Source organism: Suillus subalutaceus, assembly GCF_016647625.1.
Source record: "Suillus subalutaceus strain FC151 chromosome Unknown DFJ58scaffold_143, whole genome shotgun sequence".
NCBI classification, from domain to species: Eukaryota; Fungi; Basidiomycota; class Agaricomycetes; order Boletales; family Suillaceae; genus Suillus; species Suillus subalutaceus.
Genome location: NW_024540392.1, coordinates 75,017 through 94,134, shown reverse-complemented (window position 1 = coordinate 94,134; position 19,118 = coordinate 75,017). Strand labels below are relative to the sequence as shown.

Here is a 19,118-nt window from a genome sequence, read left to right as displayed (position 1 = left end):
AACCTACGGCTTCAATAGACGACCACCATGACGAAGACGTATCTCATGAACAGCCTGATTGAAAAAGTTAGTTCTATAAAGCTTGCTCACTGAGATCAACTGAGCTCTTTGCAATCTCGATTAATGATAGATGCAATCTCCGGACCAGGACTTTCGGTGCGTGAGGTTGCCCAAAACATATATCCTTGTGTTTTCTGAAAGTTCTCGATAGATTTATGGGTCTAAACGACCTGATGAGCGAGATCAAACAAGATCCAGCCAGCTTCATCGGAGACGAGCCTACCGAGACGAAGGTCCTCAAACAAGTACTTTCCTTGGTGGAAGATAAGATCTCGGAAGTCAAGAATCAAGCCGTCAAGTGGTATGGCCCACATCTGCTCTATCTCTCTCCGAGAACTTATGACTTCTATGTGGTACTGCGCATTTAGTCTGGGTCAATTGATCAAGATCATTCGCGAAACGCAGATGGAACTCGTGGTTGATAGCTTAATCAACTTCTCAGTGGGAAAAGACGACGAACTGCGTGATATCTCTGGGTTGGGTATGACATCGAGATCGTTGACAGACCTCATAATCTGACAGCAAATATCCAGCATTGAAAACGATTACTTCTGAGTTGCCACTGGAAGGCAAAATCACTCCCAGAGCATGCGCAAAGCTTGCACCAAAGCTTCTACAGCAAGTTTCGGATGTAAGTTTATTCTGCCAATATTGGTCCTGCTCTTGACATGGTCACTTGTAGACGGAAACCCCACCGGAGACTTTGATTGAGACATTATCAACGCTATCTATACTCATCACTCGTTTTCCAGCCCACGTATCTGATCCAGCCCTTACGCCGCACCCTCTGCCTGCAATAGCGCCGCTTCTTTCACATTCTCGTCCCGCTGTACGCAAACGTGCTATTCTGACGCTCTCTCAATACGTCCCTGTAGCTCCTCCTGCGCTCGTCAACGATCTATTACAAAACTACATCCTCCCGTTCCTTTCGCCTAACGCTAACCTCGAAAAGCAGCGCACGACCGTGCATCTGGTTGCTGCTATCATACGGCAGGCACCGCAGCAGCTGACGTCAGTGTACAACGACATCATACCTGGGGTCGTCAAAGCTGTTCAGAGGGACGACGATGAACTTCGTGAAGGTTGTCTTCAGGTTCGCAAATGTTTCTTTCACATCAACACTGTCACTCATCGCTCATGCGTGATCAGGCTCTTGAGACGCTACTCTTGAGGTGCCTGACAGAAGCGGCACCGTTCCTAAGCTCGATAGTACAGATAGGAAACCAGTTCATCAAATATGACCCGGTGAGTTATGAATTCACAACTTTGTATGGTTAAATCCCATCTGTCTACAGAATTATGCTGGACAGGATGATGACGAGGACGAAGAGATGGTAGACGCAGATGATGACGAGGACGACGACACCGATCTTGATGAGTGAGATCTACATGATTGTTTTATTTGCTTATTTTGTTCACAATGCGCATTTAGGTACTCGGACGATGAAGATACATCGTACAAGATCCGGCGTGCTTCTACCAAACTTCTAGCTGCTGTGATCACTACTCGCCCCGAGCTTCTGACTTCACTGTACAAAGAGGTATCGCCTGTGCTGATATCGAGGTTTGGTGACAGGGAGAAAACTGTTCGGCTCGAAGTATGGGCAACTTACGGTGTTCTACTCAACCAGACTAGCATGTACGGCGGCCTGTCACAATCTCAGGAGAATGATTCCGCCATTAGGAAGAGGAAAAGAGATAGCGAAGAGAGGATGGATGTCGAGGAAACGCCATATACCCTTCTGCGCTCACAGGTTTCTTCGTTATCCAAGGCCTTGCTCCAGCAGCTCAAGTCTCCAAAGACTCCACCACCGACGCTTCAGGCAGGCTTCCAGCTTCTGCACGCTCTGCTTGGCGTTCTTCCTGGTTGCCTTTCCAACCAAATTATACCCATTGCCGCAATCTCTCAATCTGTGTTGCTTCAATCGCCAGCGACTTCAACTTCGGCCCTTCACCTTACATGTCTCTCCTTCATTGCATTATATTTCGCGACGCATGCTCCCGGGACATTTTCTGTGTCACTTCCTACTCTAACACCTGTTCTTTTGAAGTCGGCTGGAGAGAAACACCCTCGAGTTGCTTCAGAAGCTTTCCGCGTCTTCTCTGCTCTACTCAATGCCACGAGGCCCGTAAAGAGTTGCGAATGGGCGGAGCGTTTGTACGATCAAGCTTTTCAGCGTCTCAGTACCCATGACACAGATGCTGAGGTTCGCGGATGTGCTGAAGACTGCATTGCAGACCTATGGATTTGCGCTCCTGATGTCATCAAACCGAAAGGCGGAAAAGAATGGCAAGCTATATGTCGGACCACGGGTAATACAGGAGGAGCTGTTAGAGTGGTCACGAAAGTTGCGAGGGATGTGGAAATGAGTGACGACTGGGTGAACAGTTGCGTTGAATGGATCATGGGTCTACTTAAGAAGAGTGAGAGGGGAGGAAAACCGGAGATATTTATCGCCCTCGATACTCTTCTAAAAAGGTCAGTTCATTTCTTGGGGATCCGGAAGCAGCCTCATTTTGTCCAGATATTCATCTGGCGTTCCTACCGATCTGCCACCCACTTTGGTCCCCCAGATCAGACCATATATATCGACGACAGACATTTCCTTGCTGTCTCATGCATTGACCATCATTACAGTGTTACTCGAGCTATCTCCGACCACTACTTTCCCTGCAGTTGAGCGTGAGCTCCTTGGCGATATCTATCAGATTGCACATTCGCCTCTTGTCTCAGGAGCTGCTCTCGATTCACTTCTAATGTTCTTCTCTTCGTTGGTGCAGGCTGACAGTCAAATTGCAACCCATGTTGTTCCCAACTTGGCAACATTAGCGGAAAAGGCCAACAAGTCAGACACCAATTTAGCCAATGTCGCTAAATGCATCGGCCAAGTTGTCCAGAGCGATCAGGGAGTGGCAGCAGGAACCATCGCGGTCTACTCCAAGTATATAAAGGTCAGTCCAGGCACAGTAACCTAGCGTATCTCTCACATCGTACTGCTTCTAGAAATCTTCAAAGTCAAAGTTCACCACTTCTGTTGTGGTGTTAAGTCTGCTGATTGTTGGAGAACTTGGCCGTTTCATGTATGTTAGATTCTCAGTTTCTCCGTTCCATCGATAACTCTGTTACAGTGATATGTCGAAGCAACAAGATACGTTTAGCAGTACTATCGAACATTTTGCAGCAGAAGAAGAGGAGATTCGTGCTGCTGCTGCATTCGCTGCCGGTAAGTAAAGTCTACACGTTAACTGGGTACATGGATTGACATACCTAGGAAATATTGCTATCGGAAATCTTCATCAATTCTTACCTGCAATCCTCAGGGTTGCAGAGAGTGACCCGCACAAGAAACTGCTGTCGTTGCATGCATTGAAGGAGGTCTGAAATTTAGTCTTTGTGTCGATTTGTGTTCTGAGAATCAGTCTAGGTCGTCACACATTGCTCGCATGGGCAGCTCGAAGGTGTTGCAGAGCAGCTCTGGGTACCCCCTTTTTCAATACTCGGAGGATGCGGAGGACAGTACACGCAATGTTGCCGCTGCCTGTCTAGGCAAACTTACTACAACACATCCCACACGATATCTCCCACAACTTCACTCTCGTATCCATGACGAGAACCCTGCAGCACGCGCCACTGTCGTATCTGCTATCCGACATACGCTCGCGGAGTCATCGCCATCGTACGACGAGCTTTTGGCATCGCTCATCATGGACTTCTTGGATTTAATACATGACAAGGATTTGGTGTGCCAGTTGCTTTTATAAATTTCCACTTCCTGACATGAAATCCTCAGATTGTCCGCCGACTTGCGTTGTCCGCTCTCAACTCTGCGGCAAGAACAAAGCCCCACCTCATACGCGATCACCTTCCAACTCTGCTCCCGAGCCTCTATGCGGAGATGAAAGTCAATCCCGATCTAATTCGTACAGTCCAAATGGGGCCTTGGACACACAAAGTCGATGACGGTCTCGACGCGCGCAAGACCGCATGGGAGACACTGTACACCCTTGTAAGCTTTTGCCGCATCCGTGTCCTTCCCTCACTCATGTACTCATAGCTCGATACCTGCCTCACCAAACTCGACCTGTCGATCTTCCTCTCGCACTTGCTTGCAGCCATCAGCGATCCGTCGGACGAGATCAAAGTGATTGGACACATGCTCCTTGTACGGCTGTCAGCGTCTCCGACAACATCCATCGCACTTGCGCAGCGCCTCGACGAACTTACACCCTCTCTTGAAACGACGATGCGCGGGACAGCCGTCACTAAAGACACGGTGAAGCAGGACATCGAACGCGCGGCAGAGCTACGGAGGAGCACGATGCGTGCTGTCGCTGCCCTCAGCAAAATTGACAGTGCGGGCAGCGCGCCCAAGTTCGACACCTTTGTGGAGGAATCGCGAAAGAATGAGCAATGGGGCCTAGAATTCAGGGAGTTACTTGGACGCTGAAGGATTTCACTATGCAGGCAGTGTACTAGGGCTAGACTATATCTGTTTTCAATGCTCTCGTAGGCAAAGTGCCAACTGTTCTTGCGATTAGGATATCTGTTACGTCTCCAAGTCCGTGATGTGGGTAGTTACTTGAGTCTACATGCTAGTACTTACAATCCTGCGTCTGGAGCCCTTTGTTGCATCAAAATTCGCGTTTCACCCAATAAAAATTTGACGGGCCCAGATGAGTCTATGACACAACCAATCCTTTCATCTTCTTCCAAATGAGAGCTGCAGCCTCCTTTCTCTCTCTTGTGGCACCCCCTGCTCCGAGGACGCTCTTGTTCTCAATCGCCCGACGTGAAAGGTAGGGCATGACCTAAACATGACAGCGTGGTCAGAATCATCCTTGAAACCACAAACAAGAATAGCAAGGGAAAATAAAGACTTCATGTGTTGATGTGGAAAGGCCAATCCGAAGGGGAATAGAGTAAGAAATAAAGAGACTCACCTGCAGCAGTGTGCCGAAAGGAACATACTTGATCACACATGGGCTTTCACACCGCGTCCGCCCGACGAGGTAATTCGTCAGCGTATCTGACATCCCTGCATATCAGACAATGAGTTCATGCTACATTGGACAGAAAGCAAAGAAATGTAAACGTGCCATACAGCTGCCCAAATGCAATCCTCTCCCCAACTTCAAGCGGGATCTGCACCACGTCTTCTTGCACCTCATCGATGCCAACGCGCTCGACGACTCCCAGGCCCTTCTTAACAAGTTCCTCGAGGATGAACTCGCACGAGGTCCAGTTATGCGTACCAAAGAAGACACCAATGCCTGGTGCACCAAATCGGCCGGAGCGGGGGACGTCTTGGGAGATTGCATCGATCAACATGGTCACGCAGTCATAATAACACTGGTCCGTCGCATCCTTCGAGGGTTGAACAGGGGGTTCAGGGTCGGGAGATATGGAGAGCGAGCGTGAGTGATTTGATGAATAGGGTCCGACTGCAGAGTCAGCTGAACGAGCCAGCTGATGGACAGCAAGCTCATATGGGTGATAAGCTCCCCGGACAAGTTTCACTCCAAGTGCATATCCTCTGGCACGGGCCAGCGCCAGGGAATGCGCGAGGTGCATGGGCGTCCTGTAATTTGAGCGTGAGCGCACTTAGTTATTTGCGTAGATCTGAGCACTGACCGTCGTAGATAAGCTTGATAGGTCACATACACGAGAGGCCGCACTTTGTCGTGCACAGGTTCTCTCGCGGATGGGGAGGATGTCCAAGAGGATATTTCCCGCCATGTCCGCCGGAAGCCATTGGAGGGGAGCTTATTGAATTGCTCCATCAACGCGTGTCCAAACGCGTCGATGGCGGGTTGGTACCAACTATAATATGGAGGGATAACTCAGTGTATAATATTTAACAAGTAGCCGATAAACTTGAGACACACCTATGCTCTGCATCGATGAACACCCTTACTCCGCGTTCTTCAGCACGAGTACAAATCTGCACAAGGTCGTTGTATAGCTCTTTCAGGTCATGGATGTCAGATTCTGTTAGTGCTCCTGTTGATGTAGATGAATGCAAGATGGAAAGATCAGACGGTGAAGGAGTCCCTGGAAAGAGTACCGGCGGTTCAAGCGGTGCTCGAGTATTCGTGAGGTGTGTTGACAAATTGATCAAGGATTGGGCATTTGGAAGCATAGCAGTCTGGGCGACCATGATTATTGTGCTCCTCCTGATGTATAATACTGACAACTCACAAGTTTCACAGAAACCCAAGTCCGCCTCCCTATGTGTCCATTCTGACGTGCATCCCTTCCGTCCTCGAAATCGGCGGAGGCGTTGATAGTCCTTATAATCTCCTCTATGATACGCTTGTGTGCGGGCTGCCTTTCCATGTTCGTCTGACCCGCCACTTCCTTTTCGTCGACTTCAACAGCATAAGAAAAGAGAGCACCTTTGTTCTCTGCACGAAGAGACGCAAGCAGTGGTAGTGCACCATTGGCCGTGTCTGCACCGACAAACTGCCAACCTGGTTATGGCTTCGAATTAGACAACGAGGAGTAGATGATATGTACCTGATGAAAGAAAGTGGCTCGCACGAAATTCTCAGCTATCTTACTGACTCCAGGGGTACCGAACAAGATATCCAATATCGTCGGGGCCGCATCAACGAGGGGAGCGATGCTACATGTCCCGTACACGATATACGCACGCACAAGATCCGACAGTGTGCGTGTGTCAAAAGATGGCGGTTCGATATTTGAAGCATCGGTGTAGAATGCGTAACCCAGCACGGAGGTAGTCAACGCGCTGGAAAGCACTAGCACGCGTCCCAGTCGTCTGAGACGTGGAGGTGGGGCAGTGGAGAAAGCTCGAGCGCGAACAAAGAGACGCAGCGCAGCACTACGAGTAATCACACTCATGGTTGTAGATAGATAAGAGACGTGCTTGAGGTTGATCCGGGAATGGAGGCTCGAGGTTAGCTCCGTCCGATTAACACACACGTACGGGTATTGCAGGAACGCGAGGGACGTCAATCACTTCAACAGGGTCACGGCATGTTAGAAATCCCGAGCACTGAGGTTATCGCATTCGCCTACCGGAACGTTCAATATAAAGAGTCACATATTCATGTTTATGACAAGTCTTTAAGCTTTAAGAAGCGTGCTCAATTCTTAAGTGCAAGGTCACCAGCCAAACAATAACATAAGCCACCAAATTAGGACCAATCAATTACCAGTACAAGCTCAAGCATACCCATGTATCATTCCCCACGGCCCTCCGGGCAACCCAGGACCCTCAGTTGACATTCACGTTGCAGTTGGTTTCATTGTCATTAGCATTCTACCATAGTAATCTGTTTCAAGTTTGAGAAAATCCCAACACAGTGGCCTTGTAGGCCGGCAATCGCGCCATCCAGGCGTAGGCCATGAACATGCATATCATAAATAATACGGATATTCCAAAAAATGTACGGGCAGAATCCTGCTTTGCCGTTCCGTCTCCAATGCCATTATTAGATATGGACGCGGCAATTGCTTCCAGCATCGAACCCCACACAGATAAGGCGGACGTAACCACCTGGACCACACTAACAACCACAGCTATGGCAGCCTGGCCAGATATCATAGATTGCATGTAAGGAGCCCTGAAGAGCGAGGCTCCAGCGTAGATGGCTGTGGAAAGATATGAAACGCATATCGCAAAAGAGATAGCTCATAGAATTGCAAAGAAAAAGAAGCCTGATGGTTGGTAGTAGGTGCTGAAGAACAGGAGAACGATAATGAGTGTGACTGGTGGTAAAGGTAGCCTGCAGTAGTGAACCGACCAAGCGAGACAAGAAGGACGAGGTGGCGGTAATCAATACTGGACAAAATTAACCATAACGCGCACTGGAGAGATAAGTATTGGTACGCACCATTCCAAGGGAGGAGGATCGCACAGCTTAGTATAAGGAGACCCACCGTATTTGCCTATTGACAACCTCATCAACGACAAAGTGGTCTGTTGCAGAATCATCGAATGTCAAGTTCGCCGTCGCAATCGTCATCGACCGCGACTGGTGGGAGAGCATGATAAACGGCCCCCGAATCTGTGCTTGAAGTCCGTGGCAGCATGCTGCTAGGCCCTATTGACATGAAAAAGTTGGTTGGCTGGTTCGATAGCACTCGATGCAAGGTGAAGGACTACGGACGGTTGGTGTGACTGTAAAGCAAATGCAGTGGAATACAGCCGGAAGAGCGCTGTTCGGTTGATATGCAAGCGCAGAGCCTGCCAAACCAATCATGCATGTATGAACGACTTACAATATCGAATGAGTATAACTTACGAAATATCGCCGTCTTCAAAAGCTCAAACACAATGAGACTGTTGACACACCGAACATCACATACGTGCACTCGTAGCATGTCACATAGGTAATCCTTACGATCGAACGCCCGAACAAGAACAAAGTGCGTTCCGGCGATAGCGGCATAATCATCACGACTCAGGTAAGGAAAGTACCGCAAAGCAGGAACAGTACTTGACGGGCAACAACCAGCCAACTGGATACTGATCACAAAACGCTCGTCGAACTCGAGAGCCCACAGAGAACTCGAAGAACTTGCGTAAAACGCAGGAAGACACGACAGACGAGCCGTCATCAAAAAACTCCTGATCCGACGAGACCAAGGATAGGGGAGGCACGAGGCCTGACGAAGTCGCAGACAAAGAAGAAGACGACGTGGCTGCAGCCATCGCAAGTCAAACAAATTGAAAGTCAGCAACGAATCGTAGATTTCGGAAAGACGTGACGACAGGTCAAAACGGAGGTTCGAGCGTCAACCGGTCACAGACAGGAGACAGACAAGAAGAAAAAAGGCTGACAAATCAGTGACGGATTAGGGCGCGGGAGGCGGACCGCCAAACCCGGTGAGATCGATATAAGGTTTCCCAGTACATTCTAAAAGATCGTTATACCAGTACCCTTAAAAGGGTCCTGGAATTGGCAATTGTAGTAACTACTAGTACACCACGGAGCACTAGTATTCTAGTTCAAGCTTGTTACTTCCACAAGCAACCATAACTGCACCCATGAACACTGCACGTCCTTGGTCAGTCAACGAACTGTCATCAACGCGCCCTGAATCTGGGCAGTCGCGTCCTTATACACGGCAGACAAGCGCGTCCCGACTATGGACTGCTCAGTCACGCCCTGGGACGGCGCGCCCCCAGACCGCCGCTTCCACCTATGCACGATGCCAGCTTTGTTATCGCTCTCATCGAAAGCCGAGGGATTGCGCACGAAGTGGGTATGGCCGCTCTCGATAAAGATACGGGTAGAGTCATGCTCATTCAGGTAAGGGTTCCTCTCCTGCTAATTCACGGCAACTAACACATGCGAATTAGCTCTCGGACTTGTTCTACATACGTCAAGACTCTACACCAGATGCATGTGCATACGCCACACATGATCCTAGTTCCAGATACGTTCATATCCTCTACAAACACGAGCCTCACTCCTGCGTCTGGTACACGAGGAACTTCATCGTCATCGTTGTCGGTGCAGTTCATCAGGGAGGAGTTTCCTCAAGTCCCCATCGAACCTGTACCAAGAAAATACTGGAATGATAGCGCCGGTCAGCCAATAATACATTTTATCCCGCATATATACGCTTAACTATAATCTAGGCTACCAGTTTATTGCTCAGTTCTGTGTTGAAGACGATGAGCGTGCGGCTACACTGGTCTCCGTGACAGACAAGTCGTTATATGCGCATATATGCGCGTCTACTTTGCTAATTGCTAGCGTGCAGATACTATACACTCTCAGCTGCTTGTGCTCTTTTCAAATTTGTAGAAACTCGCCTCAACACTCGCTTTTCTGCGTGTTCTCTTCGTATACGTTATATCCCTGTTGAGGGGACGATGATGATCGACCCCGAAACTGTTAGAAATCTGGAGCTAATCAACAATCAGACCCGCAAGAAATCCACGCATTCTCTCTTTGGGTATCTGGCGTCATTTATTTGATTGGTTGTGGTTTGACATGCTTTAGAGTGCTTAACTACACCTACACCGCAATGGCTACACGACTCTTGCGAACGAATATACTGGCACCCCTGACAGGCAAGTGCTTCCGCTATCGAACCCAAATGAGTTAATTCCATATACCCCGCCTGTAGCCCAAAGCGCCTTGGATGCCCGCCTAGATGCCGTGGAAGGTTTGATATTGACAAAACTCTACTTCAGGTACTGACCTCTACATTACCATAGAGCTGATTCACAGCGAGGACAAATTTACTGAGATAAAGGATGCCTTAAAAGTCTTGAATAAGATGGACTTTGACAAGCTCATCTCCTCGGTGAGCCCTATTTCGTGGAGTGGACTTGAACATAACTCCCAGCCCATAGCTTGGGTTTTCTGAAGTACGGCCAACAACAACAGCAAAGGGAGCCTTTTCCCGCGTGTCACAGATACTCAGCTTGCGCACTGCTATTCGAAGCCTTCCATTTTTGCAGATGGCCTTGAATGGATGCAAGTCTCAGCTACTGCTGATAATATACGACGTGAGCCCTGAACTGCGGGTTCGAATCTGCGGCTTCTCATACCGCAACATGAATATAGATACTGTCTGATGAACGGTTGACTAAGATCGAGGAGCTTATCGCGGAAAACCTCAACGACGACGCAGGACCGGTCAAGGTAATTGGAGTATGCTATTGTCGACGCTGTCTGAATAACCTCTTGCTAGGGAGGGATTGGCGCGATTAACGCAAGAGTATACGCAGTTAAGGTACGTTGGCAACCACTGGCTTTCTACAAGTTGGTTAATTGTTGCAGGCAAACCGCAACCGGCTCTTGGATGTTGCTCGTGGAACTTTCAAAGAAAATGTTGCAGATATATATCAGCTCAACCACGCCCTAAGCGAACGGTATTCCCTGCCCCTTACTCTTGTTTATCAAGAAAGTGGCTTCGTGTTTGCTCTCAAGAAGGATGAGCTTGAGGATGAGCTGCCGAAGGAGATTCATCAACGTGTCTGCGCAACGAGGTCGTTGGCTGTTCTCAAGCATTGATCTGGTGAGACTCAACAGAAATGGCAATACATGGTCTAATATCGGACGATAGAAAAAAATGAACGCTCGAATGAAAGATTCATTGGAGGAGACGCTGGTCTTAAGCGACAAGTACGTTTTCGTTGTGACTCCATTGTCATTTGAAATTGATAACATGCAAAGGATTATCCGGGACGTTGTAGGGCAGATTATAGCGTTTTCGGGAGTGCTCTATTCTGCTTCGGAAGCGGTAATGGCATTCCCATTCAAAGCCAGGTTTCTCAACGCCAGTTCAGGTTGCAACCATCGACTTATTATGGTCTTTTGCTCATGTCTCCATTAGTCCGTCATTCCAGTCATTGCACTTCCCACAGTCTAACGAAATCTTCGTTAGTGCGAAGCTATGGTATGGGGTGCAAGCTCCTTTCAAAGAATGCCAACAGACTTTTTCCTCAGTGCGTCCCGAGTTTACTGATACCTTAGCGATCAAGAGTGGTCGTCATCCTATCCTTGAGACTGTTCAGTCCGCTGGAATGGTCGTTTCAAACGATATTTATTGCAGCGACGCTGCCCACTTTCACATTGTTCAGGGGCCAAAGTGCGTTTCATAAATCATTCATTGTCTGGATGTACAGATGTCCATACTCTTCAACAGCATGTCAGGTACGATGTGCGTCAGCACCCATTACACTGATCATTCTCAGCGTTTCCACAAGGGAAAAGCACATATCTGCGTCAAACGGGCCTTCTCATTGTGATGGCAATGGTCGGTTGTTTTGTGCCTGCTGAGTATGCAAGCTTTCGGTGAGTTATGTATGAATTCAAGCAAATCTTGATGTACTCATTCTCTCAAGTCTGCATGACGCCTTACTTACTCGGCTCTCCAATGATGACGATATAGAGAAGAGTCTTAGCACGTTTGCAAATGAAATGACATCCTCCGCTATGATTCCTAGGTCTTGATATATAGATGAGTCTGTCACTCATACTGAACTCCTCCTAGGCATTGCGACCCCAAGAACACTGGTACTCATCGACGAATTGGGTCGAGGGACATCTCCTATTGAGGGTCTTGGTATAGCACATGCTATTGCAGAGGAACTCATCAAATTAAAAGTAAGCACAATTGCTCATGCCTTTGTTTTTACTCTTACGAGAACGTCAGTGTTTTGTTCTCTTCGCTACGTGAGCACGCGACTACTAGGTTAACTCGCGCGTTAACACGACGGCCAGCCATTTCCACGAGCTATCGACCACTCTTTCTCGACAGCCTGCTGTGGTGAAGTGAGTGGTCGCTATTACTCTTTTGACCAGTAGCGCATGACGAACTTGTCCAGCTTGCATCTGTCTGTTCAGGTGCTTTCAAATTCCTCTAGATTGTAGGCTTCTTTACAGATTGTCCGTCCAGCGTTCACGTCCATCGGCCTCTAACTTCGGCCTGACATTTCAATACAAGTCAACTTCATATCATTATGATGCACGATGCCCAGCTGATGACAAAATTATAGGATCTTGACGGAGTTCCAGAAAACTACAGGCCACTTATGGTGAGTCGCAGACAACAGACAGACGGAGAAGGCATCTCGGATCCAGTCTCGATCAGGACTTGGAACTAGCCAAATTAGCTGACCTCCCCGACGACGTGCTCACTGAAGCGAGACGAATTGTCTGAGATCATTACTGAAAGAAACCTGCGTTGCGAGGAGGAAAGTCGCATAAACTATCTTGACCATTCGCAGGCGTGCACTTTTGAAGGTATCGTCGATTAGCTTCCCGAACATTCCTAATCCTGAATGTTTGATGTCTCCTCAGCTTCATGCGCAGTTGAACCAGGCGTTAGATCACTCTTCGCTTCCCTGAGGAGGAACTGGTCGCATATCTGGCACGACTGCAGAGGGACTTCATGAAGACTCTGAAGGATACCCTTTGACGATCGCTGATCAAACGGAACAAGGAGGATACTTGACTCGACAATACGAAGGTAATGTCGCCAAGCCCTTACCTGCCTGTTGAAGCTCGAAGAGACAAAACGAGAACGCTCCCAGACATCATTCAAATGTTCATTTTCTTGCAGATGCTCTCGCTATTTTAGACCACGTTCTTACCAGCTTCTAAATGATTAGATTTGAAGTTGCCAGTGACTAATTTTTTTCGTGTGCAATGTGCGATCAATTAATTATCATCAAGCGTCGCTTTGAAATTGTCAGCAGAGACCTAGCTGCCCGACTGTATCAAGTGCTACATTAATATCGTTTCTCTGTTCCAGTCAGTAATGTGTGGGCCGATGCAACCGCAGTATGTAGCTTGAGTGGTAAGGTTGGTTCCAAAGTCCGACCGTGTCCCATATCGGCTGGACCCGCGAACACAATAAAACTCAACGCGGAAGCAATAAATATCAACGCCTCTACTAGAGAACACTACTTATTGGAACACCTGCTCAAAATCATCGATATGACATACCGACGAGACTCAATGAGTTAATCATGGCTCAAACTGCGAATCTATGGTTACCAAGTGGTAAGGGATACCGTAGATGCGTACTACTTCTAGTGGGATTTGGTTCCAATTGACCAGTTGGGTTTCTGCTGTTATCAGTGGGGGGTGCTGCCTGCCTCATAGAGCTCTCCTCGATCTTCAGCACACACAATCGACGATGCTATCACATAGCACGTGTCTGATTCCGGGACACGAGTGAAACGAAATGATTGACATGCAGCACCCAGCTCCCTCATTTCTGCTATTCTCATATCTTGAAACAGGGCGTATCTGGCTTTAGGGCTCACGCTTCCCCCCGGATATTGTCAAGATAAGCTTGCAAATTTGCGATGGTAGTTGTGCCGCAGTGACAATGTGGCAAGACTGCCTCTGGTTGAGGTGCTTATGCGCATGGGTGATAAGATAAGGGCCCCGATTTCCTCACGTTTCGTAACGTGTCCGAACCAGTCGAGTGTGGGCTGTCCAAGAATGTGGCACTTTCTCATTTGGTTAGCCCCGCGTTATCGTGAGCATGGGTTCCTTTCTTCGCTCTTCCATACCAGTTTCTCGCTTCCAACTCTCTCCATCACCTAGTGACACAACAGTATCTTATGGGCAACTGTGTCTCCCGTTCCAAACAACCTTTTCCAGTCTCTCGCAGTTCGTCTGCTGAGAAGAATATGGGGAGTGGCGTTCTAGATGGTCTACCTATAGCAGAGCCAACAACTTCTTTTTGGACAATTCCTGCAACTCCAATAGCAAAACCTCGGCCACAGGAGAATTTACCATCCCATGTGGACGTGGGTGAGTACGCTCTTTACTTGTTTACAGGTCGCCAGGTGAACCATTGACGATAGTTATTATTGGATCCGGTATATCCGGCGCCTCTTTTGCGCGAACTCTGCTTGAATGCGGAGACTGTCTTCATGTCGTCATGCTTGAAGCCCAAGATGTATGCTCAGGGGCCACCGGCAGGTGAGCAATGAGCGCCCATTTCGCTTAGCTCGTTGATGCGATATTACTATTTTGCCCAGAAATGGGGGACATATCTTTCCCGCGACATACCATGACTACGAAGACCTGAAGAAAAGAGTGGGCGAGGATATGGCAAAGAAGATGATACGCTTCCGGAAGGCGCACTTGGATGAGATTCTGGCCATTGCTGTAGAGGAAGGTATCACAGAGTATACACAGTGTCGTGCCGTCGAGGGTGTCGATGTGTACTTCGATAAGCCTACGTTTAAAGAGGCACAGCGGAAGCTGCAAGTATATCAGCGTGATATGGGCGAACATGCAGGCTCATATACCTGCTATGAGGGCTTAGACGCTCAAGAGGTACGTCGGGGGATAGCACCGTGACTTCTGACTGACAGCGTGGTAGAAATTTCATCTTTCGCCACTTGCGGTAGGATGTATTACCACGCGAGCTGGTGCTATACATCCATATCGCTTTGTGACGTCGATTTTAAGCCGCCTTCTTACAGACTACCCCAAAGAGTAAGTCTTTGAACCTTGATTGTGGCCCGCAATCATTCACGACGACTTAGATTTGAGATTCACACCCGCGCACCTTGTACATCAATCGATGAGCCCACATCAAGTTGCCCATTCTATAGACTCACTACAGCACGCGGGGTGATTACGGCCTCACACGTTGTGCATCTCACGAATGCGTACGCGCCTGCGCTCTTACCCGCTCTCAAGGGAGCTATCCTTCCCATTCGAGAAACCATGACCGCACAGCGGCCTGGCCGTAACCTCCATGCAAGTACGCTACGCGGCGGGCGGAGTTTCGTATTTTTTGATAGTCCACGTAAGGGCTTCGACTACCTGACGCAACTTCCAGAAGGCGAGCACGAACTCATGTTCGGCGCAGGCTTTGAGTCGAGCACGGATAGCGGAAATAATGCAATGTATGGCGTGCATAGCGCAGCGCATGTAGGTGGTGCAATGCCGATCTATTTCGGAGCGGAGAGCTGGGGTGCTGAGGCCTTACCGACCACTCCCACAGACGATCAAGATGTGGGTGTAGGTTTGTGGGCAGAGGGAAGAGTGAAGGCGATTTGGAGTGGTCTGTTGAGTGAGTCGGTCGATGGGATGCCGTGGGTTGGAAAGGTGCCCGTTAATGTGGCTGGCAGGAGGGCACCTCCTGCTTCGTCTACACCCTCTACTCTGAATTCAGATACGAAGAAGCTGAAGTCAGTTGTCACTGCTGCTCCCGGTGAGTGGATTGCGGCCGGCTACTCCGGTGAGGGCATGGTGCATGCGTGGCTGAGTTCCAAGGCCGTTGCGCTGATGCTTCTCGGGGAGGATCTCACTGAGGTCAAGACTTGGTTCCCAGAGCTGTTCAGCGTCACGGAAGACAGAGTCAAGGTGGCCAAGCGGACTTTCAAGCCTGACGTTGTGCTGAGTGGCAAGAAGTGTGTTTTCAGTCTTTGATACCTACATATGTTGTAAGAGTTTCTTCTGTAGTAGGTACCTAATCATGTGCATGTCGCGTAGTTTTTTTAAGTACCACCGAGTACCATGTAGTAGTTTACTTGGATGCAAACTTATCATATCTATCCCCGTTAGTCACACTAGTGGATGGGGCCTGATGTGTCTGGTACCTGTTCGTTTGCACAAATAAGTATCGTTCCTTGTACTGGGGCACCCCACCCCATAGACTTTGGAGAAACCGGGTTGGTGTTCAAAAAAGTTTGGTTCTGAGGCTGATAGGTGTTAACTTCAATGATCTGTGTACATCATGTCATGCTTTCCGGTAAACATCATGTAACCGGAACCTCTGGATCAGTAGATAAATTATAATCCCTCGCATCATATATAAGCCTTATCTAGTAATCGCAACCGTTAAGTAGCACAAGACTAAGTTATTTGAAGTTTTATGAAGAAGACAACACGATTATTACATGTAAACTTGTTCAAAACTACTAAGTACGTGCATTCACATTAATCTATCAGTCCACCAGTACGCAATCCTGCCGTAACCCACTCACACACTGTAGCAATAAAAAATCACTACAAATCAATCAACAGCTCCTCTCGTCGTTCCGGAATAGTTGTAGGCGCAGATGGCGCGTACAAGTCATACGATTGCGGTGCTGCCGTTGGTGCAGAGGGGAACTGCGGGAGTTGTGGCTGTAAAGGCTGCTGATACTGAGGGCGGGACGCGCGTGATACGGTGCTTGAGCGGGCGAGTGGGGCGGGCGGCGGGGATATTGCGGTGCGTGCCGAGACGGTGTGGTGCCGTGCGAGGGCTGGCGTTTGTGGAGTAAGGGGTGGAGCCATGGGTTGAAATGCGGGTGGTGGTGGTGGTGGTGGTGGTGGTTGAGATGGTGCGGGAGTGTTGGCGAACTGGGGTATTGACACGGGTTGGTTGGCCGGAATGGTGGGAGAAGCGGGGGTTTGCTGGGGGAGGAAGGATACAGATAACGGCGGACTAGTGAAAGTGAGGCGGTTGAGGAGGTGCGGATGGCGAGGCGAGTGGAGCCGTGAGGTGCTGTGATGGCCCGGGAGCCTCTGAAGTATATGATTGTGATGGTCCTGCCGCATAATGGGCATATTGAGGCTCTGACTCGGGGACAGTAGATAACGTGGGTCGGGAGATAAGAGGTTGTGGGGCGTATTGGACAGAGTCGGTCCGTGGTGGCGCAAAAACAGGGGAAGATACGGAGGATGCATGATGGTGGGATGGCGCCCATTGACTGTGACCGTTAGCAGGGGTTTGTGTGGATTGTCGCACTGGTACAGTCGTAGGGTGGACCTGTTGGGGAGAACGCCGCCACGTGGGATGCGAGACCTGATCCGTCAGTAGCTTGTCGTAGAGCTTGACGGCTTGCGAAAGCTTTTCGTGCATCTCTGATAGCAGTTCTGCGTGCAAGCATCAGTAGAGTTGGAAATTTCCAAGTGAACTAACACACGTTCTTTGCGGTCAGTGTCATCCAAACTCATCGCCAGCTTGGGCCGGAGTCCGTTTGCTTTGTCATATAGTTCGTTGACAGCAGGATACCGCGACATATCGCGTCCACCTTGGGCCTGCACTTGCTCCACCGTCTGGCTGAATGTAAGAATGGCGTCGGTCTCCAATGGCTCAAGATCATAACTTGCAAGCTTCGGCATTTGTGGCGCAGGCATGACAGTGGGAGGATATGATTGAGACGTGGCGTACACGTTACTGTACGAGTCTGTGCTTGTAAGCTCCACAGGGGCGCTCGGTTTCGGGGCATTAGCCTCGCGGAGACTTGCTTCAATAGCTGCACGGAGATCAGGATCATCCTCATCCGCGTCAGCAACTTTACGATCGGGGTGCGTCTTTCTGTCTACGAGAGGAGGTTCGGAAACGTGCCAATCGTGCGCAGTGGGTTGAGCGGGGACATAACCCGGTCTGCGTCCGTGAGCAGCACCAACCTCCTCAAGGGAGAGCTCGATAGCGCGCTGGAGCTCGGCATCTGCGAGGTCGCGCGCACTGCTGTGACGCGGGCTATACATACTTGCGGAATGGCGGTGTCCTTTATCACTGTCAGAAGACGGTACATTAGAATGGCTTATGCATGGGAGAGCACATATATACCTTTTCTCAGCCTTTTTCTGCAACTTATTGTGACACGCATCACAGACCCTAACAGCTTGAGTGATGCCGAAGTGAGGCAAGGGTATGGATTTAGATGAACATTGCTGGTCGAAAACTTGTCCACAATTCCGACAGTGATGTTTCCGATTGGTAAATGTAAACGGAGTGCGACATCGCAGACACAGCTCGGAATCTATCCATTCTGGAGCGGTTGATGTATCAACCATGGCAGAGTTCGCCAGGGCAAAGTCCTTTGGAGGGAAATGATGTCCTGCACAGTAACTGTGAAACATGGTGATGACAGATCGACTGAGTGAATACCTTCACTCTTGAGAGTCTTATAGACCTGATTGACGTAACTAAGATTGGGCTTGCCTTCAAAAGCCAAAGACCAGTTCTGTATATACTTCAAGATGTCATCTCTGACAGAATGATTTAGACCAGGCATTTTGAGGATGGAGACCAGATTATCCATGAACTCCCTTGAGGTCACCTCGCTCAAGAAATGATCGCCACCATTCTTGACACAGATGTCTGTTAACTGTCGAACCGGGATCAGAGAATGTCGCAAAGAATTGAAAGACGTGGCTTACGCCGAGTGCAAGGAGTTGGACATTGGGATTCTTGTTGTTAAGGCGGCGCTTGAGCGCACGCATGGCATCCTTTGCGGGTGCTGACTTGGAGCGTATCTGGTCACATATCTCGAGATTGAGAGCGACGTCCTCTGAGCCATTCGGGATGAGCTCCGAGGTGGCCTTGTCTAAAAGGTAATGATGAGTTAAAGCACACTGATATTGCTGAGCATGCTCACCGACAGCATCATCGAGCTGTGAAGTTCCCCATAACCAGCTGCTGATCGATGCCATGTAGAATGAGCACCGTGGAAGTTAATACGATTATTGAGTGGTATGCTGAAACACGCGTCAACTGCGCACAGCTGCCCAGAGCTTGATAACGTGATGACAAATCAGCCGTGATTTTCGCACTCCGATCAGCAAATATTCAGGTAATATTATTTCAGTTAGTGACGCCG

At 49.1% G+C, this 19,118-nt stretch overlaps 5 protein-coding genes across 5 annotated transcripts; 3 read left to right on the top strand and 2 right to left on the bottom strand.

Annotated features, from left to right (window-relative positions):
* Positions 1–27: 27 nt before the first annotated feature.
* DFJ58DRAFT_859372 (armadillo-type protein) lies at positions 28–4,554 on the top strand (the record flags this gene model as incomplete). The annotated part of the gene is made up of 17 exons (XM_041393993.1): positions 28–66; positions 131–156; positions 212–361; positions 429–541; positions 594–691; positions 743–1,153; positions 1,210–1,305; positions 1,356–1,438; positions 1,493–2,539; positions 2,586–3,012; positions 3,065–3,141; positions 3,190–3,284; positions 3,333–3,436; positions 3,486–3,539; positions 3,565–3,801; positions 3,852–4,067; positions 4,116–4,554. 17 exons carry the CDS (start codon positions 28–30, stop codon positions 4,506–4,508), a joined length of 3,666 nt encoding a protein of 1,221 aa, XP_041238714.1. The 3' UTR covers positions 4,509–4,554.
* A 110-nt stretch (positions 4,555–4,664) lies between these two features.
* On the bottom strand, positions 4,665–7,149 carry DFJ58DRAFT_811879 (FAD-linked oxidoreductase-like protein). The gene is made up of 8 exons (XM_041391512.1): positions 7,103–7,149; positions 6,578–7,042; positions 6,260–6,523; positions 5,947–6,206; positions 5,693–5,881; positions 5,158–5,639; positions 5,002–5,096; positions 4,665–4,869 (listed from the first exon to the last, which is right to left on the bottom strand). Exons 2-8 carry the CDS (start codon positions 6,923–6,925, stop codon positions 4,741–4,743), a joined length of 1,767 nt encoding a protein of 588 aa, XP_041238713.1. The 5' UTR covers positions 6,926–7,042; positions 7,103–7,149; the 3' UTR covers positions 4,665–4,740.
* Positions 7,150–9,234: 2,085 nt separating this feature from the next.
* Positions 9,235–12,970, top strand: DFJ58DRAFT_859360 (muts domain V-domain-containing protein; the record flags this gene model as incomplete). Its single annotated transcript, XM_041393992.1, has 23 exons — positions 9,235–9,342; positions 9,421–9,622; positions 9,675–9,747; positions 9,800–9,994; positions 10,042–10,112; positions 10,169–10,207; positions 10,260–10,348; positions 10,398–10,553; positions 10,612–10,689; positions 10,739–10,780; positions 10,828–11,022; positions 11,114–11,172; positions 11,224–11,290; positions 11,337–11,382; positions 11,524–11,638; positions 11,764–11,844; positions 11,895–11,996; positions 12,060–12,156; positions 12,206–12,225; positions 12,274–12,324; positions 12,436–12,495; positions 12,634–12,706; positions 12,905–12,970. The coding sequence occupies 23 exons, from the start codon at positions 9,235–9,237 to the stop codon at positions 12,968–12,970; spliced, it is 2,085 nt and encodes a 694-aa protein (XP_041238712.1).
* A 1,156-nt stretch (positions 12,971–14,126) lies between these two features.
* DFJ58DRAFT_667632 (FAD dependent oxidoreductase-domain-containing protein) lies at positions 14,127–15,954 on the top strand (the record flags this gene model as incomplete). Its single annotated transcript, XM_041382634.1, has 5 exons — positions 14,127–14,319; positions 14,373–14,490; positions 14,550–14,850; positions 14,897–15,012; positions 15,063–15,954. 5 exons carry the CDS (start codon positions 14,127–14,129, stop codon positions 15,952–15,954), a joined length of 1,620 nt encoding a protein of 539 aa, XP_041238711.1.
* A 455-nt stretch (positions 15,955–16,409) lies between these two features.
* DFJ58DRAFT_811856 (uncharacterized protein) lies at positions 16,410–19,007 on the bottom strand. The gene is made up of 7 exons (XM_041391511.1): positions 18,897–19,007; positions 18,679–18,845; positions 18,407–18,626; positions 18,086–18,356; positions 17,436–18,031; positions 17,091–17,385; positions 16,410–17,014 (listed from the first exon to the last, which is right to left on the bottom strand). Exons 1-7 carry the CDS (start codon positions 18,949–18,951, stop codon positions 16,534–16,536), a joined length of 2,085 nt encoding a protein of 694 aa, XP_041238710.1. The 5' UTR covers positions 18,952–19,007; the 3' UTR covers positions 16,410–16,533.
* Between the last annotated feature and the right edge of the window lie 111 nt (positions 19,008–19,118).

Excerpts from the sequence above, each read along its gene's own strand:
- DFJ58DRAFT_811879 (XM_041391512.1), bottom strand. The coding sequence starts at position 6,925 with ATGAGTGTGATTACTCGTAGTGCTGCGCTGCGTCTCTTTGTTCGCGCT. Across the intron at positions 6,524-6,577 it reads GAGCCACTTTCTTTCATCAG|TTTGTCGGTGCAGACACGGC; the intron begins GTACATATCATC and ends CCAGGTTGGCAG. Across the intron at positions 5,882-5,946 it reads TTCATCGATGCAGAGCATAG|TTGGTACCAACCCGCCATCG; the intron begins GTGTGTCTCAAG and ends TCCATATTATAG.
- DFJ58DRAFT_811856 (XM_041391511.1), bottom strand. The coding sequence starts at position 18,951 with ATGGCATCGATCAGCAGCTGGTTATGGGGAACTTCACAGCTCGATGAT. Across the intron at positions 18,357-18,406 it reads TAAGACTCTCAAGAGTGAAG|GACATCATTTCCCTCCAAAG; the intron begins GTATTCACTCAG and ends GTTACTGTGCAG. Across the intron at positions 17,386-17,435 it reads TGACACTGACCGCAAAGAAC|AACTGCTATCAGAGATGCAC; the intron begins GTGTGTTAGTTC and ends GCTTGCACGCAG.